The sequence below is a fragment of the Hemiscyllium ocellatum genome, chromosome 10 (assembly GCF_020745735.1).
Source record: "Hemiscyllium ocellatum isolate sHemOce1 chromosome 10, sHemOce1.pat.X.cur, whole genome shotgun sequence".
In the NCBI taxonomy this organism is placed as follows: domain Eukaryota; kingdom Metazoa; phylum Chordata; class Chondrichthyes; order Orectolobiformes; family Hemiscylliidae; genus Hemiscyllium; species Hemiscyllium ocellatum.
Window position 1 is genome coordinate 106,255,162 of NC_083410.1, and position 24,415 is coordinate 106,279,576.

Sequence of the window (24,415 nt, forward strand, 5' to 3'; positions counted from 1 at the left end):
CCAGGTTACCAGGGGGAACTTGGCGTTACATGTTAAAAAAAAGGTGCAGTGATACAACAGGTCTGCATATTAACATCTCCCATAAAGAAACAAATAAACACCCGACTTGGGGTGCAATGCTACAGAGCCACGTGTTACCACAACTGTTTTTGCCTTGGCATTATAATCTTGATGCCGTTAGCTATGTTTGCAATTTCTACGAACAGCAAACCGGTGAAGCCAGCAGTTGAGACTGTGCAGTGATTGAAGAGGAAGGGGCAAAAATCATTCCGACGGAACCCAAGATCAGTCAGCTACCCCCTCAGTTCAGAGACACAGCAGAGTGTCAGCTGTCACTTAATTGAGCGCTCATACCTCGAGTCCAAAGACCACGGGGGCCAAGTGCCACTCCAGGAACATGAGCCCAAATTCTACACAGAGCCCAGCGCTGAGGGGAGTGCTGCAGCATCAGGAAGAGCAGTCTATCAGAACGGGACTTTGAACTGGAGGCTCTGCCCGCAAAATATTCCATGGCCCTGTTTGTAAGAGCTGGAGAATCTCTCTATAAAACCCCCGTTCCTTTCAGCTCTCAGATCAACATCACAACTGACCACACCCTAGTCATTACCGACCTGTGGGAGCTCCTAGTGCATGGATTAGCTGCTGTGTTCCTGCCTTTGCAATGACATTTTGCTGGACACAAAACGGATACCCTCAGGCTGCACGGGTGCTACAAAAATGCACATTTTTCTCTTTAATAACAGTGAGGAATTTTGCACATTAAACAAGCGCTGCAGACCACCTCAGCCAATGCTACCGATCAGAAAGTGCCCAGTGCTTCGAGAAGGCCAAGCCTGCTTACCTGCAGTCCCCAGGTACCTTGCAGGATCCATGCTCAGGGCTGCAGCCCTGGCGGCAGATTGCTAGAAAGAAAATAAAAGGCAGGCATTAAAATTCAACCAACCCGTGGGCATTTACCGAGACACGATTTAACCAGTACCGCCCAGGCATTATGAACAGTCAACTCAAAACACAACCTGTTTAAACAATACTGAGAATAAACACTTCAGATACAAAACACTAAGACTGGACACAGCTAAAGAACAGAAGTGCAATTCTTGGACATAGTACCTGAAGGATCTTTTTCAGATAAAAGCAATCTTCCTTTTCTGATTTGCATTAAGTTATTAAGCTGGTCGCTTCCAACCAACCTAACTTAATCATAATCACTACAGTGCAGGGAGACACCATTCGACCCACTGAGTCTGCAATGGCCCTCTGAAAAGTTTCCTACCTAGACCCACCGCCCCCGACCCTAACCTTGCATTTCCCAAGGCTAACACACCTAGCCTGCACATCTCTGAACACTGAGGGCAATTTAGCACGGCCATTCCACCCTAACCTGCACGCCTTTGGACTGTGGGGGTAAACTGGAGCACCCAGAGGAAACCCACGCAGACACGGGGAAAATGTCTGTGTGGAGTTTGCACAGTCACCCAAGGCTAGAATTGAACCCGGGCCCTTGGCATGGTGAGGCAGTGCTAACCACTGAATCACCCTGTTCACATGTACGCACTTAGTATTCCAAGGTTAGAAAATAACAAGTCACCATCCCAGGCAAATCAGTTTTTGGTAACTCATCACCACGTTGGGGTGGTTTAAACACAAGGCAGGGGAAACCAAACGAGAAAGACTAACCTTTATTACAGTCATGCCCCATCCAGCCCTCCAGGCAGGTCTTGTTCCCGTTGTGGTCGCAGGTGTAGTGTCCGAAGAAATCGTCCCTGGGCCTGCAAAACTTGTTACATCCAAAGCCGTAGTAGTGCTCGTCACACATCACCCTGATCTGGTATTCAAAGTGGGCGACTGCACCATTGTGTCGTAGGGTTTGCCACTGGTGGCTAGGGTTAATCATTCCAGAGTAAACAGCCTTCTCTATGGTATCTCCTGGACCTGTAACAAAACCACAAACTCAATGCCCCTCTCTCTCTCTGCAAAAGGTTCTTCCAAAGTACTGACTTTGAAAGCACAACTCTTCAACGTGATGCTGCATCTCTAACCGCAGGAGAGCCATTCTACAAACGGACTCAAGTGGTAACTCAGCTTGAAATGGATCTACGCCACGTGTTCCCTAGTTTGTGGAGGGTAGGCAAAGTTGCCCTAGTCTCAGAGCACCAAGGAGCTGCTCTCATTAGAGAGACTTGACTGAACCCCAGGGGTCACAGCCCCTTGAGTGAGAGGAAGGGTTCAGAAGGCTTGGCAACCTCAGCCAGTACAGGCACGGGGTAGCATTTTCCACACTTTTTGACTCTGACCCTCCAGCATCTGCAGTCCTCACTTTCTCCTCGTTGCAAACCAGCCAGTCAACTGAGCTGAATGGCCACCCAAGCCATAGGGTGAACGCTTCATGTCTGTGTCCTCGTACCTGCATTAGCAGGGGCCCAATGGGCTGAACAGCCACATTTGTATCGTAGGCGAACTAAAATCAGTGTTACAGATCCACACAGCTATTAGAAATACAAAATAAATTGTGTGCACAACTTGAGAAACACAACACTTGGTACTGATATTGAAGCCAACTCGTTCACTGGTTGGCCAAGTTTTCTTAAAAATTTAGCTTAAATGTTGGGCTCTCTTCCACAGTGGACCATCCGAAATGACACATCTGCAAACACTGGAAATTACACTTCTGCCCCTCTTGGAAAAAAGGTGATCACTACCTGGTACAGTACATTGGCTCGCAGACATTATCTATTATTAACTGTTACTTCTGGCTTCAAAAAGAAACAAACTCAGAAAAGGTTGCCTCTAAAATTGTGGCGCCAAAATAATATTTCACATCAGCCTGGCACATTGGAGAGATGCGAGACATTTGACAGAGACTCTCCAGTCTCAGACACCCAACTTAACGCCTCCTTCCAACCTGATGTCAGCAGCACTTGGTTAGAAAGTGGAAGATTTATCTGGAATACCTGACCCCAGAGTCTGAACAGGATGGTAGCGCCAAACTGTACATCCCTTGTTGGGTCAGAGAGCAGAAATCTGGCCAGCCCCCTGCCGCTGGAGTGGATAAACCAATAACCGAACTAGCCAAAATATGAAACGTTATGAATTGTAACCAGTTTTCCAACACAACAAATTTTAACCATCAAGGCCCAACGATCTTTTTAAAAGCCTGAAGTAATTTTAACAGGGCATTATTTCACTGTAAAGACCAGTGATGCAACTACAACACAGCTGAAGGGACACGATTTACACAAAGTAATACACAGGATAAATGGGAATGCAGTAAATTTGCATTCTCTAGCACATACTGGTATTGGAAAAGCAAAAATTAAACCATTCTAATTCGTTGCGATAACAGGAATTGGATGAAAGTATACTTTGATATAGACAGACCCATGAAAAACAGAGGGAAAACATGTCAGATTGATCCTTGGCAATCACTTCAGACTGACAACATAGTAACAGTCATGGGATGATTCTCAGAGTAGCAGACACAAGGCAGATTTTAACCAAAGCAGCTTTGTAAAGTGCAGCTCCACGGATTATAAGCTACTGCTTGAAGCAGCTACCACTGCAGCTGGAATGAGAATGCTTTCTCACGCTGCTAGACCCAGTTAGCAGGTCCATATGGTTAACTGCTTCAGGCCTAACCTCCTGCTGTCTTTAGGCCCGACAATAACTGCTGGAACTTAAAAATTTGTTGCTGGAAAAGCGCAGGTCAGGCAGCAAAGGAACAGGAGAATCGACATTTCGGGCATAAGCCCTTCTTCAGGAGGGCTTATTCCTGAAGAAGGGCTTATGCCCGAAACATCGATTCTCCTGTTCCTTTGGTGCTGCCTGACCTGCTGCACTTTTCCAAGAACACATTTTTAAACTCTGATCTCCAGCATCTGCCGTCCTCACTTTCTCCTAATAACTCCTGGAAGACCATTATTCCATTAAATAGCCAAAGCAGTGCACAGACTCGGTCTTTAGATAAGATTCCTTACAGTGGGGAAACAGGCCCTTCAGCCCAACAGGTCCACACCAACCCACCAAAGAGTAACCCACCCAAACCTCTTTTCCCTTTCACTAATACACCTAATTGACAATTTAAGCATGGCTAATTCACCTAACCTGCACATCTTTGGACTGTGGGAGGAAAATGGAGCATCTGGAGGAAACCCACGCAGAGAATGTGCAAACTCCACACAGGCAGTCACCTGAGGTTGGAACCAAACCTGGGACCCTGGTGCTGTGAGGTGACAGTACTAACCACTGGGCCCCATCCCTTGCAAGTATAAAAGCACTATAAACCATTTATGGCACCTCAATGATAAACTGCAGAAGTCATCCATCAAAACAATGATTAAAACATCAGATTAAGACAAAAGATCACCCAAATAAAACCGCACAAAGGGACAGCCAGTCGTGGGTTTCCCCCAAGGCACTGGGAAACAAGATGATTTTACTTCCAAATCAATATGATAAACAGATTATAGGGGTGTGGTGAATTATTGCCTAACCCTGCAATAATGAACAACAACACATTCCAAAGGCAGCCACATGTTCAAAAGTGTAATAAAGGACTTCATTTGGCCTGGGATATTGCTAAAAAAAAGTTACAAGGAGTTTCCTATGAATTGACTATTAACATTACACAATAATTCCAGAAGTGAACAGGTATATACTTGCAAACCAGAAATCAAAAAAAATGTTATAGTAGTGTACCAGAGCAGCACTGGTGGCATTTACTGTATGCTCATTTATACTGTTTTGCTGTGTGTTAATACAGTCTACCTTCAGCTGCTTCCTAGCTGCATAACAAATAACACCGTTTCAATTATTTCAGGCTCAAAAAGATTAATTTCCTTTAGCGTTGGCAAACTAATACAATTCATGAATGTTTCTTTTGCCCCATGTTTTTTCCAAAGCCCAGATCCACCAGTTATGTCTCTCTCAATCAAAAAAGACCCTTCTGGCACACAACAGGCAGGTATACAGAACACAGTATCTATCCTGCTCCCTCACTACACAGGCCATCAGCAATGAGATTTCAGGACCCCAAACTTCAACGAAACAGACACAGCTGCAAAGACCAACTGGGTTGAGCCCTGACCCCCCCCCCAAGCTCTGGCACGCATTCACCAGCTTCTCCGCCAAGGTGACCGACAAAACAGGACTCTCAGATATTGCTTCGCCCTTTTGGATCTTTGCTTGTGCGATGGCGAAAAGGGAAATCAAATCCACAAAAGGATAGCTTTCGAGTTCTTCGTTGAAGGAAAGACAAATGGACCGTGGGCCTTAATTTAAAAGGGAATGGAGTATAAAAATCGGGGAGGTTTTGCTTAAACTATGTGAAGCACATAGGTCAAAGCATACCTGGCCCCCATACTGAAGGGAGCACATACTGGTATTGTAAGGGCTCACATAGTAGTGTCCCTACCACTAAACCAAGACATTTGGGGTCAAGTACCACTTGTTCCAAAGGTGAATAACCACTCTCTGAACAGAGCAATCAGAAAATATACAGTAAAACTTCAATTATCCAAACGAGACAAGCGGGGAATATTTTGTTCAGATAATTGATCCTATCGTAAACATGTGGTAATTTATGAGTGCTGGTTATTCGTAATGCCATTTAACTGATAACAATGCTGAGGTGCCTAATGCTGTTTTTAACGGGACCTTGAGATCTTGTACGGATAATATAAATTCAGATAATTGATGTCCGGATAATAGAGGTTGTACTGCACTGGCACTGGAGGGAGTCCAGAGAAGGTTCGCAAGGTTGGTACCAGTTAAAGTATGATTTTCTTCAGAGGTTTGCACACACTGGGCCTGTACTCATTGGAGTTTAGAAGCATAGGAGGTGACCTTATTGAAAGCTAAGAGATTCTTAGTGGATTTGACAGATGTGGAGAGACTGCTTCCCCTTGTGGGGCAGACTAGGACCAGACAGCGAGGGGTCACCCATTTAACATGAGGTACAGAGGAATATCTTTTGAAGTTGGTCGAAATCTTTACCACAATGGGCTTGGAGATTGGGTCATTACATACCTGCAAGGCTGAGACAAGACAATTTTTTAAATCAGGAAGGGAATAAAGGGTAATGGAGGTGATCATCAAGCAAGTCATGATCTCTCAGAATGGTGGCAGACTTCAATGGGAATGGCTAATTCTGCTCCTATATCTTACAGTCCAAAGTGCAAAAACCAACAACTCATGTTGCAGAGCAGAAGATGGATGGGTTGTCCCGGTTTCCTTAACCACAAAATAGCAGATTTTTTTTGTTTTACCATATTTGACCAGACTAACAAGACAAAGTGAAAAAGCAAGATTTTAATGAAAACGCATGTGTGATGGTTGGGGTATTATCACATATTGTGTGAATAACTGACTTGGCCCTGCAGAACTTAAGAATTTAATTCAAATGGAAAAGCAATACCGTATTTTGTAAACACGCCACCCCTACCCCAAATAACATTGGGACTTCAGGAGTGTGGATTGACTGGAAATACTGGGATTGATCACCTTACAAGCAGTAAGCTCAGGAGGACATTAAATACAGTTTTCAGAATCAGAAGGGATCTGGGCAGGGGAGAGGAGGAGAAACATTTCCCATTTGCAATGGACCGAAAACCAGAAGGGACAAATTTAAGATAAGTGGCAAAAAGAGACAGCAACAAAAAGGAATGTGGGGCTCTGGAATACACATCCCAAAACTTCAGCCAAAGGGGATTTAATATAAGCTAAACTTGCCAGCCATGAGTGAATGGCAGAATGGCCTATTTTCTGCTCCTGTGTTTTATGGTCTTAATTGCAGCTTTCAAGAGTCAAATGGATAACCACCCAATGAGAACGCTACCAAGACAATGGGCAAACAGCAGCGGCCAATGGGACTAACTGCGTGGCTCTTGCAGAGCGTCAGCCCAGATACAATGGGCCAAATGGCCTTGATCCCATAACTATCCCATCACGAACAGGATTGAGCTGTCCTACCACGCCACAATTTAAACATGGGGACAGAGCACTGAAGGGAGTGGGGCTGGCAGTTTCCGGATCTGTGACAGGTACGCTTAGCCGTTTCAATTCGCGCGCACCTTGTTTTAAAACGGACACGCTTTAAATCAGGAATCCAGGAAATCCTAAACTGGGCCAAGTGTTGACACAGACGGTGGAGAATTCTGCCGCGGCTGTAGAGAATGCGTGGCCCTTGTACATTACCGGGTTTACGATATACAGTTGTGCACATTGCTGCTGGTCAAGGCCACATAGGTCTGTACGACCCAAACACCTGCTGCCAGCCATCAGCAGCGTGAACACATTCACATCGCCAAGTAAGGCATGTTTCGGAGCTCAGAGCCCCCTCCCCTGCAGCCCACCTGTCAGTAGGCAGGCCAGCAGTGAAAACGGGCTCGACTGAATGCGGGGGTTGTGGGGGGGGGGGGGCTAGCCAGGACTAGGCCGTACTCTAGGTTAACAATGTGAGGTGGAAGTGCGTGAACACGTTGACATTTTTATTTCTTTTCCAGTCGGGAGTAGGAAAATGAAATCATGAGCTAACAACACACACGGAAAATAACAATTCTCTCTCAACCAGGTCAAGAGGGGATTGGAGGGTGGGGAGGGATTAAACGTATACCTACCACCTCTCTAGTGCCAAAGTCAGCCTTCCTGATTTTAAGTTGAATTGGCACGTTTTTTTTTTAAAATAAAAAGTCTCCGTGAACACGCTATTACTATTTATACAGCACACAAATCTGTAACCCAAGTCGGCTCAGACACTTACTGGTATCGTTATTGTAGTCACAGGCTTCCACAATCAAAGTGTATGACCGCTGCAAGAGGAAACAAAAAGACAGGCGTTACAATTAAGCAGCATGACAGCAAGACTCTTTCAAAAGACACTCATTCAGAAAAAAAATAAATCCCAGCCCCTTGATATCTACACACTTCACCGAGCCAAAGTGATTAAATATCTTTGCACAATGTTTGAGAGGTAGGCCAGATTTCTTTTTATGATATTAATTAAAATCTCACTGACCTTTGGGTGAACAGGTCCTGACAATATAATCAGGAGTGTAATGCAGAGATATCATTACAGCCCATCCTCCAGCCTCTCACCCTGAAAATTAACTTGATCTTCCATTTCCAGCCCTCTTCCTTCCCCAATCTTTTTTTTGTACATTGTGCAAAACTTAAGCTGTCAATTTCCGTAACACAATAGAGGTTGAGCACCTTTCTGCACCACCCCCACCGTCCCATTGCAGTTGTAAGTGAAGAACACTGAGGTGGACAAGGTAAATGAGCAACAGAGTCCCATGGGTTTTCTGGCATTTCAGCACCCCTTTCAAAATGCTTTGTCTGTCTTAGGCCATCACTGCTCCCACAAGTATCAAGTGTCGGAGGGCAGATCCGATGAACCACAGCAGAAGAAAAGGAACATTTTCCTGTCTGTACAACAAAAGCTGATGCGAGAAACCGTCCTGGAACAACACACCTACTCTCCCCTTCCTATAGGCACCATAGCACTGGGACTGTGCAACACTACAGAGTATTGAAGAGTAATCCCAGACAACGTGCAATCCTGCCAACAAACTACTAAAAGACTCCAAAGTGCACTAAACGTGGCCCATTTTGCAATAGTGACCAGTTGTACAGAGCCCAAATCTACACATCATATTTGAAATGAAAATCATTTTAGAATGTGCCAAACTCTGGTTTCGCAAGGATCAGCACTTTGTTTGAAAAATATATTCCCCCCCCCCCCCCATTTAGAGAAGTGCTTTAACGTCTTAACGTTGACGGTCACAATGCTGACACCAACAGTCCGAAACAACAATGCCTCAAACTCTATTGTGAGCTGCAATCAGGAATTCTGCAAATAAAAGAGAAAGGTGTGATAGACAATATTTTTGGACCGAGACTTAATTATGTGTCAGAGTCAAAGCCAAGCGAAACTGAAGTTTCACTCCGATAACTGTGGGAAAAAAAAGCCTCTAACACAACCAAAACCAGACAAGTCCAGGCAAGTACTAAACCTAACCTACAGACTCAACTTAGACTCTCCAACCCATAGCCTCGAAAAGCATTCGCCAGAATCACAGCATTGACTAATGCCACCAAAACGCCAATTCAACATGGGAAATAATGCGTAATCACAAGTTAGCTTTGAAAGTGCGATGACACACAAAAAAAGGGGGCTTGGATCAATTAAACCCTAAAAGCAAACAGCTCAAATATCAAATGTATGCATGGCTTGTTACTCAGGCTTTGTATTATGAAATGGCGGGCACAGATGATAGAAATTGGTCAAGACAATGGGGGAAGAGAGAAAGAAAAATCACAGTTATCACCTGCAGGGCTCCACAGACATGCTACGTTTACATAGCACCTTTGACAACGATGTCCTAAATGCTCCACGGGAGTGCAGTAATAAAACTTAAGTGTTGGTATTACTCTTCAGTGCTCGGTAGTGTCGCACAGTCCCAGACGAGGGGACCTTTGGGACAGGTGACAATTGGCTGAAGAGCTAGCGTTAAAGCAGCAGCTGACTAAAGGAGGGGGGAAAGAAGAGGCAGTGGTGCTTCTGAAGGTAGCACCCAGACAGCCTGAAGTGAGTAACACCTGACCAATGGAAAACAGAAGCAATTTGAAGAGTGCAGAGATTGGAGGATTGTAAGGGCCAGAAGAAGTTAGAGACCAGAAGACTGAGAATCCAAAAACAAAAACCAAGGATGGGAGTTTTAAAATTGAACCACGGGTACTTTGACAGCACGAGACTCGCTTTAACTTAGTGAGCAGGCAACAGCTTTTAAGAGACTTCAAGTATGCAGAGGATGGGGGAGGCATGTACCAACAACATTGCAACAGTCAGGTCTAGAACCAACACATGGAAGTGTTTCTCACTAGACAACCTGAATAAAGTGGGGTCAAGCTGATGAACATTACCAAGACCTTTCTCTTGGTGCAATGCGTCTGCAAGTTCACATGCAATTGTTTCTGAAGCAGGAAAGAGGGGAGAAATCAGTGGCTGGGACCAAAGACAAATATTTATTAATTCAGCCACATTTCATTTCAATGCAAAATGCATTTTGCAGGATAGGTTGCTGCCAAATCGGAAAAAAAAAGGACCAGCTGAACTTGGTCCACGGTCAGCAGAGTGGAACGGGTGCGTTTTAACTAAAATAGGCAAAACAATTCAGAAACGGTAAGTTCAGACTCTACTCAAGTGAGTGGGGGGAACAAATGGGAAGGCCCCAACACACGATCGAGCGATCCCTGATGGAGCGGGCATGGGCACAATGACGTCAGCTGAAACCTCAACCAGGCTCCATTACAAAACTTCTCCATTGTCAAAGGCAACAACTTGACACAGGTCAGCACTCATGGCCCAAGGCTTACATCTGAAGAACCTGAACCACTTGACAAAAGCCAACAGGTCCACACCAGCCCCATAAGATAGAGGAATGTCCAAATTATATAAATGCCATCCCATCCACTGAAGTAGTGTAAGAGCTTGGCTTAGCATTTCAAAGCACAAGGAGCGACAAGTCTTTGATGAACTACATTTAGGTTGGTCTTTCCTCTTAATGCCTCAGGTAGAAGATTACAATCAATTGTAGCAAAGATGCAACCCGCACACAACATGAGACACTGCAGAAATTCTCCAAGGCTCTATGGACAGCATCTTTCAAACCCACTACCTTTGCCATCGAGAGAGGACGACAAGGGCAGCAGATACACGGCAACATCACCACCTGCAATCACCTCCACCCCCCCTCCAATCCCCTCACCATCCTGACTTGGAAATTATCGCCGTTCTGCTAGTGTCGCTGGGTCAAAATCCTGGAATTCCCTCCCTAGCACTGGGTCTACGTACAACTTAGTTCATCGCAGCACTCTCACCTTCTCAAAAGGCATTATGGAACAGGTAGTAAGTACGGGCCCAGCTAGTGGCACCCAGATTCTCCAAATGAATTTCAAAAGTCCACACCTTGTGTAAAACAACTTGGTCATACATCAATCACCAAATATTGACATGTGTTGCATTAAAGTGTTCCCCTGATGATTCACTGACGGGTCAGTGTCAGATAGATGTCGCTACACCCTTCATTTTTCCCCATGTCGAGTTCTGACCTACACACACAACTAATGGACAGCTCAAGACACTGCAGTTATGTCCTGCATAAAGATATCATTCTGCCGTTTAAATATTTTGTCACACAATTAAACACACGTGAACTAATAGCGACCCTTCTAGGAGGCTGCACGGGAAAACAGAGACAGCTACCTTTCCTCATATCAGATACCATCACAATAAAAAAGTTCACATACTTTGTACTTAATTTCCAAGTTATTATAATCAATTGATGTTCACACTGTCTTGTGTGTTACTAATTGCTAAATATTCGATCTAATTTACCAAAAACAAAAGCTCATCTACGGCACTTGGCTAGAAAGCTGTCTCACAGCTGATTCCCGACGCCAGAACAGAAAAGGTTTTCGGAGTTTATTGTAAGGTATTGATAATGTGGGGCCCCACCCCTTCCCCAAAAACACAAGTTAACAAGTGCACACAAAGTTTACAAGATTTGAAATGTATACACAATGCAGTGGAACAGTTATCAAAGGAATATTGTTCATTGGAGTTGGAAAAGTATACTTTCAAATAGATTATAATCTATAATAGGGAGGTTAACAAATTTTTTTAAGCAATGGAATACATTGCCTATAACGAGTTAGCAGGAACAGGTCATTCAGCTCTGAAAGAGCTCATGCTCAAAACATCATCCCTACTGCTCCTCGGATGCTGCCTGAACCTGCTGCGCTTTTCCAGCACCACACTTTTCAGCTCTGATCTCCAGCATCTGCAGTCCTCACTTTCTCCCATTCAGCCCATCAAGCCTGCTCTATAATTGAGATCATGAGATTTCGATCATCTTCAACTCCACCTTCCTGCCACGACTCTCAGCTATTTAAAAACTTCTCTCTCAATCTCAAAGATACTCAGTTACCCAGTCTTGACAGCCCTCTGTGGGAAAGAATTCCATAAATTCACTATCCTCAAAATTCCTCATGTCTTGAGATGACGTCCTCTGATCCTAGACTGACCCAAAGGAATACACTCTACCCTGTCAAGTCCCCTAATAATCTTGCGTATTTCAATAAGGTCAACACTCGTTCTCTCTACTGATCAACTCAACCTCCTCCCACTAGTCAGTCCTGGTATCAAGATTAGAGTGGTACTGGAAAAGCACAGGTCAGGCAGCATCCCAGCAGGAAAACTGACATTTCGGGCAAGAGCCCTTCATCATGAAACCCATCCTGATGAGCCCTTCAGCAGGAATCACTGCTGCGCTTTTCCAGCACCACTAATCTCCAGCATCTGTGATACCAGGAATAGGTGGGAGTGGGTATCAGCCTAATTATCTTTCTCTGGACTGCTTCCGATAGCAAGATAAATTTCCTTAGAAAAGGGGCCCAAAATTGTGGTCCAATACCTTGTATAGTTTTAGGAAGATTCTCCTATTTTTGTAGGAGAAAGTGAGGACTGCAGATGCTGGAGATCAGAGCTGAAAAATGTGTTGCTGGAAAAGTGCAGCAGGTCAGGCAGCATCCAAGGAGCAGGAGAATCGACTTTTCGGGTGTAAGCCCTTTTTCAGGAATGAGGAAGGTGTGCCAAGCGTGCTAAGGTAAAAGCTAGGGAGGGGGGGACTTAAGGGAGGGGCACTGGGAATGTGATAGGTGGAAGGAGGTCAAGGTGAGGCTGATAGGCCGGAGAGGTAAGGAAGTTGATTACAGGTCAAGAAGGCGGTGCTGAGTCCGAGGGTTAGGACTGAGATAAGATTGGGGGGGGGGGGGGGGGGGGGGGGAATTAGGAAGCTGGAGAAATCTGCATTCATCCTTTGTGCTCGGAGGGCTCCTAGGTGGAAGATGAGGCGCTCTTCCTCCAGGCGTCGTGTTGCCATGGTCTGGCAATGGAGGCGGCCAAGGACCTGCATGTCCTTCGCGGAGTGGGAGGGGGAGTTAAAGTGTTCTGCCACGGGGCGGTTGGGTTGGTTGGTGAGAGTGTCCCAGAGGTGTTCTCTGAAACGTTCCGCAAGTAGACGGCCTGTCTCCTCAACGTAGAGGCGGCCACATCGGGTGCAGCTGATGCAGTAAATGATGTGTGTGGAGGTGCAGGTGAATTTGTGACAGATATGGAAGGATCTCTTGGGGCCTTGGAGGGAAGTGAGGGGGGAGGTGTGGGTGCAAGTTTTGCATTTCTTGCAGTTACAGGGGAAGGTGCCGGGAGTGGAGGTTGGGTTGGTGGGGGGGGGGTGGACCTGACGAGGGAGTCACGAAGGGAGTGGTCTTTCCGGAACGCTGATAGGGGAGGGGAGGGAAATATACTCTTGGTGGTGGGGTCTGTTTGGAGGTGGCGGAAATGACGAAGGATGATACGATGTATCTGGAGGTTGGTGGGGTGGTAGGTGAGGACCAGTGGGGTTCTGTCCTGGTGGCGATTGGAGGCGCGGGGCTCAAGGGCGGAGGAGCGGGAAGTGAAGGAGATGCGGCGGAGAGCATCGTCAACCATGTCTGGGGGGAAATTGCGGTCTTTGAAGGAGGCCATCTGGGCTGTACAGTATTGGAATTGGACCTCCTGGGAGCAGATGCGACAGAGGTGAAGGAATTGGGAATATGGGATGGCATTTTTACAGGGGGCAGGGTGGGAGTCGGTCGGTTTATAGTAAATATCTGTGTTGAGTCGGTCGCCCAAGATAGAAATGGAGGGGTCTAGGAAAGAGAGGGAGGAATCTGAGACGGTCCAGGTAAATTTGAAGTCAGGGTGGAAGGTGTTAGTAAAGTTTCAACCTCCTCGTGGGAGCACGAGGTAGTGCCGATACAGTCATCGATGTAGCGGAGAAATAGGTGGAAAAGTCCATCTTCCACAGCTACAGTGGCACCACCCCTCACCTTTTCCTCTGTCTCAGACTCCTCCCTCCCCTTCCTAGACCAATAGAACACTGCCACAGCTACCTAGATTACACCTCCGGAAAGACCACTCCCTCCAAGACTCCCTCGTCAGGTCCACACCCCCACCAGCTCAACCTCCACTCCCGGCAACTTTCCCTGCAACAGCAAGAAATGCAAAACTTGCGCCCACACCACCTCCCTTACTTCTCTCCAAGGCCCCAAGGGATCCTTCCATATCCGTCACAAATTTACCTGCACCTCCACACACATCATTTACTGCATCCGCTGCACCTGATGTGGCCTCTTCTACATTGGGGAGAGGGGCCGCCTACTTGCGGAACGTTTCAGAGAACACCTCTGGGACACCCACACCAACCAACCCAACCACCCTGTAGTAGAAAACTAACTCCCCCTCCCACTCCACGAAGGACATGCAGGTCCTTGGCCGCCTCCATCACCAGACCATGGCAACACGACGCCTGGAGGAAGAGCGCCTCATCTTCCACCTAGGAACCCTCCAACCACAAGGGATGAATGCAGATTTCTCCAGTTTCCTCATTTCCCCTCCCCCCAACTTGTCTCAGTCTCAACCCTCGGACTCAGCACCGCCTTCTTGACCTGCAATCTTCTTCCTGACCTCTCTGGCCTATCACCCTCACCTTGACCTCCTTCCACCTATCGCATTCCCAACACCCCTCCTCCAAGTCCCTCCTCCCTACCTTTTACCTTAGCCTGCTTGGCACACCTTTCTCATTCCTGAAAAAGGGCTTATGCCAGAAACGTCGATTCTCCTGCTCCTTGGATGCTGCCTGACCTGCTCCCCTATTTTTATACTCCATTCTTATGGAATTAAAAGCAACATTCCACTTGCCATCCTTATTCCCTGAACTTATGTTTAAGATGTACAAGGGACTCCCAAGTCCCTCTATTTTGTCAGTCACTATAACACACAGCTCCTCTATTCTTCCTGCCAAAGAGCAGGTCTCAGTTTCTCACGTAATACTTCCATCTGCCAAATTATTACTCATCACTTAACATGTCTATATCTTGCTGCAGAATGTGTCAGCCTCACCACTTGCCTTCCCATGTATTTGTGTCATGTGCAAACTTGGCTATAGTATGTGCACTTTCCTCATCCAAGTTATGAATATATGTATAAAATAACTATGACCCCATTGATCTCTATAGCATTTCATTAGTTACTAACAATCATCTTTGTCAGTGAGTTATTTAAGGAGTAGATGTTGACTTAATATCATTTAAAACGGTAAGAATGAAAAATCTCAAATCCCATCTCACCAGTTCTTGTGGAAATATACTCAAGGGGGTTGGGGAGGGGGGGAAAAGAAGTATTGTAGAAGTGATAAAGCAGTTGCACCTTTCAATAGCACAAAGAAAGTCACAACAGATAGACACGGTTTAATATTTCACATAGGAGAAAGCAAGGACTGCAGATGCTGGAGATCAGAGTCGAGAGCATGGTGCTGGAAAAGCACAGCAGGTCAGGCAGCATCCGAGCAGAAGAGTTGATGTTTCAAACATATGCCCTTCATCAGATGAAGGACTTTTGCCTGAAACAATGATTCTCCTGCTCCTCAGATGCTGCCTGACCTGTGCTTTTCCAGCACCGCACTATCAACACACAACATTGCACTTATAGGCCCCAAACTTACGGTTCATTTTGCCTCCTTGCAGTTATGTATCTTCCCTTCCTGGTCAATACAACGGACTCAGTGGCATTTCCTTGTCTTGCTGATCTACTTGGAGTATTGGTTTCCTTAAAATAAGAACAATCCTAACTTTCACCAGACACAAACCTAAAAACACATTGCCACACGTGACCTTCAACACAAGATTTCAGAACCAAGCTCTACAAGTTCAAAGTGAAGTGATGAGCCAAGTCTAGACTCCAAATACTTTGAGTTAATGATTCTACCTCCACACGGAAGGGTGGGGGGAGGAGGAAATTATCTGGTACAGAAGGAACATAGTAAAGCAGTTCAATGTCACCAGTCGGCCATTCTAATGAGCTACAGGAAGCATCAAGATCCAACACAGGGGGTTAAGTCGAGGTCAGCCTCTTGGTCAATGTATTATGGAATACTGCACCTACAAAGACGAGTACAGTACAGAAGGCCATTCCGCCATTACTTTCAGGCAGATGCTTTCAGGGAGTAACCCAATTTGCTACATCCTCCATATCCTTACAACTTCAATGGGGAACTGGGTAAACATTTGAAGACTACAAATGAATCTACAAGCTTCATTTAAATCGCAACTATTTCTTAATTAAAACAACCCTGTCACAGGCTTTCTTTGGTCAATCTATACTTTCCTCTTATTATTAATCTTTGATGTTTTAAGTGTCTCTTTCCTACATCTCAACCTTCTATATTTTTAAGGACTTTGCTCAGATTAATTTGCAGTTTCATTGCCAAATTTTCCAGCTATCACATTAAGCAAACTACAGTGCATGCATCACTCCCTTCATTAAATGTTAAGACAAATCGAGCTTTCAAGAAACCGTTAAACTGCCACAGTGTTACCAGATCAAGGACCAGAGACCCTGCCAGACAAAGGAACAGAGGGGTGGGCAAGAGACAGTGAAAGAGATACACAACTCGTGGTGGTTTAAGCAGAGGGTCAGCACACCTCAGGCAAGGGGAGATGTTGAGAAGGAGTCTCCTTCATGATAACCTCAGCCAGTTCAGGAATTGAACCCACGCCGTTGATGTCACCATCACAAACCAGCCGCTCAGTCAACTCCCAGGCAGTTAGGTGCAAAAAAGGGTTTATTGGCAAAGTTAAATAGGTCTGAATGTACTATCCACCTCAAATCAGCAGTCACTTAGCTGGCAGCAGTCTCAGGGTGGAAGTCAGAAGATTGCAGGTTCAAGTCCCAGATCCATCTCAGCTAACATCCCAGGGCAACAGAAAGGAGGAATGACAAAGTCCTTTCAGTAGAAGCCAACTTTGCTACCTCAGGTGGACCCAAAAGATTTCACACAGCATCTCTCTCCCTCCACCACTACCTCCCCCCCCCCCCCCCCTTGCCTGTGGGAGCTTGCTGGGCACAAATTAGCATTGCGTTTCCCACATCTACAGTTCCAATGGTCAGTTCACTCATTGTGGCTACAACAGTGAGCCTGGTGTTGGCTCCGTTCCCACACCGGCTGAGGTGACCGTGAAGGACTCTCCTCCTCAACCTCTCCCCTTGTCTGAGGCGCGGTAAGCCGCTGGTTAAACCAATCATCGCTCTCTCTAATAACCTAAGGTTCGGTATAGCTGTGGCAACTTCAAAACCACTCAATTGGCTGCAAGATAAAAATTCGCCAGAGTCCCAGAGAACTGCCGAGGGAGAGGGGACAGGTGGGGAGCGTAACCAGAGGGTCACAAGGAGTGAGGTCAAGTGGGGATAATGTTTACGGTAACCCATACATCACAAACCAGCCATCCAGCCAACTGAGCCAACTCACCGCCATGATTATAAAGCACTTGGTGACCCCCAAAGGTCACAAAAAGCTTAAAAACACCGAGGAGGCTGGTGCAAAGGCTTAGGTAGCTCCCAGCTGTTTTGCACCCTTCAGAGCAATACCATACAACAATCAATCAGACAGAATCAGCTAAACAATGCGTTAGAGAGTTTGATGTATACAGTGGGATCCTTTTATTTCATCCCATCAAACAAAGCACGTGAGGGAAAGCTTTACCATAAAGGCACACGCTGTTAGACACCCAGCTAGAGCCAAACTGTGATCCAATATCCCTCAAGACCCCAACAGCACTACTCCAATGGCAGGTTCGATAGCTCACAGACACCCACCCCCAAGACAAAAGGGAACACTTGTGTTTCCACTGACAGCAAGCCAAATAAACCACATCTAGATCCAGAAAAAGAGGGGGCTGGGGGCGGGGGGGGGGGGGGGGGGGGAAATAAAAACCACACAGTTCATTGCCACGTTAAGTTGAGATGTAAAACCCAAATTAATGACAGAAGCAGCTGCAAGTCTCTCGCTCTCGTCAGAGTACAGGAGCAACTGAAGACCAGCCCCCCGAATCACAGCAGCTGTCTCTCTCTCTTTCTTCCTCCCTCCCTCCTCCTCCTTCCCTCCCCCGCCACAGAAAGGTTGAAACACCGCTATCCAAACACCCCACAAACCGGGTCAGTGCCTGACCTAGCAAGGCCTGCTGGAATAATTAGCAGCCCATGAATATATAATGTGCTGACGTTGCCATTGTGGAGTTCTGGTGTGGAGCTTAGCAATGCTGAGTCTACTGGTGCTTCCTGTTGCTTGTCATGTATTAGCATTATTTCTGGAAGGTTCCATTATATTCTGTAATCCTCAGTGCAGTCAGTTTGCTTTTCCTATTGTTCTTGGTTAATATTAGCAATCCCCACCTCTGTCTGGGTGACCAGAACACCACTTCCTAGACTCCAAACACTGATAAGTCCAACACAGCGTGTTTTTTGTTTCCAAAAAAAAAGTCGGGGAGGAGTTGGTGTGGGGAGGAGGACAGAACGTGAGCACAATGCAAAATGTTATCATGCTGGAAAAGGCAAAGTTTTCCAAGTTTGATGAGAATGAAGCCCCCCCTCCCCCTTTTTTTTTGGATTTGCTTTTATTTGAGAGAAACAGCGCGTTGATAAATCTGTCAAATGCACCAGCTACTGAAGCTATAAAGTGACAAGCAGCAATACCTCTCAGTTAGTCAGGCACAACCAGTCAGGTTAACAGACAGCAAGTCTGGACAAGAGCTTCCCAGGCCATAATTAAACAGAATGAACTCAGGGCATTTTTTGGGGGAAAAAAAAATCAAGTCTTGCTTGCATAAACTGTATCACTGATCTTTATCCACAAGCCTGAGTCACAAACTCCTTGCTCGCCCTGATACAACTTAAATCGACAATCTTGCAGCTAACTTAAATTTTGTGACTAAAACGTTACTCCACACAAAATGGCTTCCCAAATGAATTGGCCATTTTCGATCGACATGTGGTTTCCTCACAGTCGCACTGTTGTGTGTAGCAAACATCACCACTGACTAAAACAAAGCCAGATTTTTCAGTTACGTCAAAATTACTTTGTTACCAATACCAGGAAGCATTTCATTGCACACACTCCATTTCTCAGACAAAAGGAACAACTGCACAAGATCCCTGCGTCTGCTGCTACAATCACACGCTCAGAAGCAGCCACTGCATCTTAAGCAACTTGAAAAATTGACATTTGATCTCAACTGGCCCAAGAATTTCAGCTAGGTTTTACCTCTATTACGAGCAACATGAACATTTGCTGAGCTAGGCCACAAAAGCATGTGCCACAGGCATTAAAGGCAAATTTAAGTCAACTTCATCTACCTCAAAAAAAGTGTTCTTTTCCCCCCCTCCTAAAAATCCACATCTGAAGTTGATTACCATTGATTTTGCCAGAAGGCATAATCAGGGCACTGATTGGCTAGCCAGAGGTTTCCCACACACTTTCACACAAAGTACCAGGTGCAGCCTCCCTTACACTGCCTAGAGATCACAAGTGCAGCTCAAAACCATGGGCATTCTAAAAATGACAGATTTGCAATGCTTGAGGACATTATCGTGCTGTTTCTTAGTGCTACAGTACTGTTTGAAGTCACAACCTCACCACAAACTCGCTCCCTGGCAAAATTATAAATTTCGTTGAATACAATCACTGCTAAGCGAATCAACTCGTGAACAAAACTCTTGGAGCTGCAGAGTTAAAAAGCAATCCTTTTGCAGGACTTTTAATATATTGAAAATGTTGAAACTCAGCACCTCCGCTAAAAAGCTGAACCAATTTTGTTTTAGCCTGATTTTTTTAAAAAATCAACAGGTTAAGCAGATAGTTTTAATTTTTCGAAATAAATCTTGGTCGGGCATACCGGAAGGGGGAAGGATAACTGATTATTCCCAGGACAAACCCACCAAATTTAGTAAAATGGTCCCCAAATTCCATACAAAAGCTGTGTCAATCAAAACCAGAGGAAAAAAAACTCACTTTCTTGAATAAACTACACGTGCTGGCGGCGTGGAAGGAATATAACTTACTGGAGCCAAGAGACTGTCTGGTTTGTACACCAAGCCAACTTCGAGCACACCCCCACCAGATTACATCAAGTTAATTTCTGCTCCAGATCTGTGACTCTAATTACCTTGCAACCGTCCAAAATTCAAGTCATTCACGGGTTGTTTCAAAAGTTTACAACTCACCTGGAGAAGCTGAGAGGGGGGGTGATACAAGCAACATTTTAAGTACTGTGCCCTGACAAGACATTTTGATGAGGTTTTACATTGAGTTAAATACTGAGCAACAAAGTCTTTGTAAAATGAAGAATCAGGGAAGGAGAGTCAACAGAATTGAGCGCTTAGAATCTGCCAGTTCTGACAAATTGAATTGGCAGAATGCAGGACACATCCGACCACTGCAACAATTTTATATTTACTTTTCCATTGTCATGGCCATAGCCTTTGCTGAACAGTTCTGCGTCAAGGAGAGATGGATTTACTGGAGATAATCTGGGGTCATCCCTCAGAAATGCAAGGCTGGGTTTACCGCAAATTAAAAAAAAGGAAAGCAGCAGACCTGTATACAATGCTAACACGTCGATCGTAAGTGGAGCAGAATTTTAAAACTCGGGACCGACTATTTTTACAAAAGGGAAACAGGGAGTTGCGCCAACTCTTCCCAATGCAGGTGCAGCTTGAGTGGTTTCTAGTTATTCCTCAGCGCCAGCCTGTTGCTGCGTTTCCTGGCAACTCATTCAACCTCCCAGTCATCTCAATGAATTTAACAGTCCACCATCTCCACACTCATTACTCTCATTTCCCTGTCAGGCCCTGGCACATCAGGAGCTGAGCTGTGAACTATTTGCGAAAATTTACCCTCACATTTGCTATTATATACAACAATTCCCTCCCGACTTCTGCCTCACCCTACTGTAGCACAATTTACATTTGCTGATTTGTCATAATGGCTGGAATTGCTAAGTACATGCCCGCTGAATGAGTAAGCATGCAAAATGACAATGGCCAATTAGAGCTCACCTTTCAACACAAAAGTGGGGGGTGGGGAAGAGAGAGAAAGGAAGTGTCAATAGTTGTAGTCATGGCAACACAGCTTTTCCAACCATATACCCCCAATTACAAGGAATGTCCTCCTTTGTATCAGATCGCCTACGATAAACCAGTGAGAAGGAACTAAAATCTGGGACAGCCCCATTGTGAAAAGACCCAGGCTGATTAGGAGGTCCAAGTGCAGGGGATGCAGTCAAACACCAGACATTCAGTCTCAAACATCACTGCACAACTTTTCCCAGACAATATTCTCAATTTCTCCATGCCTCTCAACACTACAAAGGCCATTCACAAATACTCTGCTAAGAGCTTACTGGACTACTATGGGACAGGGCAAGCAAAATTACTTACTAAGTGTTTGCAAAGCCATTTTGCTTGCCTGCACCTCAATGACCAATGTTTCATTTTTCATCTTTATGAGAAAGTGTGTGAAAGAGAAGAGATGGACATAATCCAGACAGTCCTCTACTTTACCATCTGCAGGTTGACCGTCACTCTCAGCAACAGACCCATTTTTTTTAAAAAAAAGGAAACACTGTAGTGTTTCAGTGGGATGTTGGTGCACTTTGACACTGGCGAACATGGCAAAAAAATTCCATTTTTTTGTGGAAGGGAAACTTAATCTTCTTTCCACATCCACCCGCCCACCCCCAACCACAAACTTTGCAAGGGAAAGTGACAATTTATAGCAGCTCACAGTTTCAGTTTGTGGGCTCATATTTCAGTTATATCAAGGTTCCACAATCATTACATCTGCCCCATTCTTTTGTTCATTTCAAAGCACTCACCACAAGAAGAGAAACATTGAAAATCACTAAATGGGAACAAAGATTACATTAGTACAACAGTATCATCTATGTACATTGTGCCTATCATGGAGAACTGAATCACCATTTTAAATAGGAGACTAATTAGACATCTAGCCACAACTTCTAGCTCAGAATCCTGATAATTTCCTTTAAAATGTACAAACCAGGTCAGATTTTAAAGTCGAATTCCTGTTACTAACCTTCATGCCACAGAAACACATTATACATTAAATTTACCGTGTGCTAACTGCTTGCAAATTGTCCAGCTCCATTGTCATTGGCCCCCTCACATGAAATCTGACTCAACAATTTCATAGTAAAGAGATCACAGGAGTACTTCACTTGGCTGGTCTGCCAGAGCTGGATTCCTTGAGTGAAGCTGCATTGGAAGAATCTGAGATGTTGCTGTAATAACAGACACCTACACTAAAAAATTGCAGATCTACCATGTCACTGTGTCACAACAAACTGCTTCTGTTTAAAATTACAACACTAGGTGCTTCGACTGTTTAATCCCCACTTACTGAAAAGGAAAACACACTCCATGATCAAATACCGAAGGCTGGAAGGGAAAATTAAAGGTGGCAAAGTGAAGCTCTGAGTACAAGTTTTTGGGATACATAGCAAGTTGGGAGTCTCACCATACATCAACATTCCACAGTGGGTCTGAAGGGTTTTTAAAAGTTGGCAATGAACACTTTCTACTCCTGTCTCTCCCACTCCTCCCATCCCCAAAATAAAAACGTGGAAACACTTTTCGAGCGTGCAATTTTTTTTTTAAAAAAGGGGCCACACAACAGTCCTCTTAAAGTCTGCTCTGCATTCTGTCGACCCTACTCGTCTTGACAGCTAAACCATTGCCAATGGAACACACACACAGCTGTTAATGGTTTAGAACCGTTTAAAGAAAACTGTTTGAAAACAAACGTTGGAACTGCATTTACAAGAGTATTTGAATATTATGAGGTGGAACATACAAGTAAAACAACAGTGTGTAATCCATGAGGTGGGACATACAAGCACAAAAAAAAGTGTACTGTATACACTAGAAGGTGGACAAGGCCAGAAAAGGTGTGGAAACTAGGTGGACAAATCCACTAAGTGAAAAAAAATGCTGTTTCACAGGGTAGGAGGAGGAAGGAGACAAAAGCAGCAGACAAGGGGAACAAGCTACTGCAGATTTCTCTCTCTCTCTCTCTGTTCCAGCAGTTCCCAGGGACTCACTCACCGGCCAAGCGAAACTGAAGGGCAGTACAATCCTGCGTTCTGTGTTGCTGCCTCCCGCCCTCAAGTTAAAGGTATTCCCTCCGATGACCGGGGTCGAGGAGAATCCGAAGCTGCAGGGTCCGCCGGGGGAGACACGGGACTGATACTCCTTGAGGCAGACTTTGAAGAATGTGTTGCACTGAGCCCGCACGCACTGGCGGTCTTGGTTTCTGCTACTGCCTTCACAACAATTCCCATTCTGCAACTCGCCGTTAGCATTCTGCATAAAGTTTATCTGCAACTCGAACTGCCCAGAAGCCTGGGAAAACTGCAGGGGAGGAGGGAAAAAAAAAGAGGGGGAAGAGAGAATGGTTTGGTTTTAAAACCAAAACAACAAGCGGCTTCAAAAATAAATAAAGGTCGTTTAACAAAAGCAAAAAAAAAGTTACAAACTTCACACAACACAAAAACTGAAGAGACAAACTTGAGTGCAAAAGCCTCCCAGAGTTTTTCTTGTGTGTAACAGCAAAATTGCAACCAAAAAAGCGATGCATTTGGAAGTATATTTTTGAAATAATGCATTTGGAAAAGTTGCTAAGAGCTTTTGGAAAAAAAAGTTGCCCTCGAAATTCCAGCCACCCCCTTCCCCACGCGTGGAAAAGCACCAGCTTTGTGAAGAAGGAGTTAGAAATAAAAGGAGGAGGAAAGAGAGAGAGAAAAAAAATCCTACCTGGGTCCGCAAAACGAGAAGGCAGAAGGCAGCAAAGACTGGAAGCTGACTACAGACCATCGCTTCGCCTCGCTTGTACTTGGCTGTACTGAGGGTGGAGCGGAACGCAACACGGCAATATACTGCACCAATTTTCGTATGCACGACTGGACGAGACACTTGCTACAGGGGTAGAAGGAATGTTTGAAAGGAAAGCGGATCATCAATGCAAAACAAAACAACAGGGGAAGGGGGGTGGGTTGAAAGCAAGCCTGCTCTCTCTCTCTCTCTTTATATTATTCTTTTATTTTCCAAAAACCAGCGACGTCTCCCCTCCCATACACAAATCTCCACCTCAGTCACAGAAACACAAAACAAATCCCCCTTTCCCCTCCTCCTTTCACGTACAAAAAAAACCACACAGCCGTCTACTTGATAGGGATAGTAACTGCTTCATCTAGACACAGAGAGAGAGAGAGACAGACAGACGTTTACGTTTATTAATATGCATTAGAAAGGCTGGTCGAGCCTAATATTAAACGCCCACTTTTTTTTTGTAATCCGCTTTCTACAGACCGGCCCCTTTTTTTTGGGAAAGAGAAAAAAGTTTTTTTTGGGGGGGGAAAGAAGGTGGTTTTGGAAGATGGAATTATGCCACAGATGGAGGATTTAAGC

General features: G+C 45.1%; 1 protein-coding gene across 1 annotated transcript in view; it reads right to left on the bottom strand.

Annotated features, from left to right (window-relative positions):
- jag1b (jagged canonical Notch ligand 1b) overlaps positions 1–24,194 on the bottom strand; it is a 59,595-nt gene extending 35,401 nt beyond the window's left edge. The window contains exons 1-5 of the mRNA XM_060831840.1: positions 23,762–24,194; positions 23,054–23,359; positions 7,757–7,805; positions 1,678–1,932; positions 842–902 (exon numbers count right to left, since the gene is read on the bottom strand). Of these exons, the coding sequence (XP_060687823.1) occupies positions 842–902; positions 1,678–1,932; positions 7,757–7,805; positions 23,054–23,359; positions 23,762–23,821 (731 nt within the window). The 5' untranslated portion in view covers positions 23,822–24,194. The remainder of the gene's footprint in view (positions 1–841; positions 903–1,677; positions 1,933–7,756; positions 7,806–23,053; positions 23,360–23,761) is intronic.
- Between the last annotated feature and the right edge of the window lie 221 nt (positions 24,195–24,415).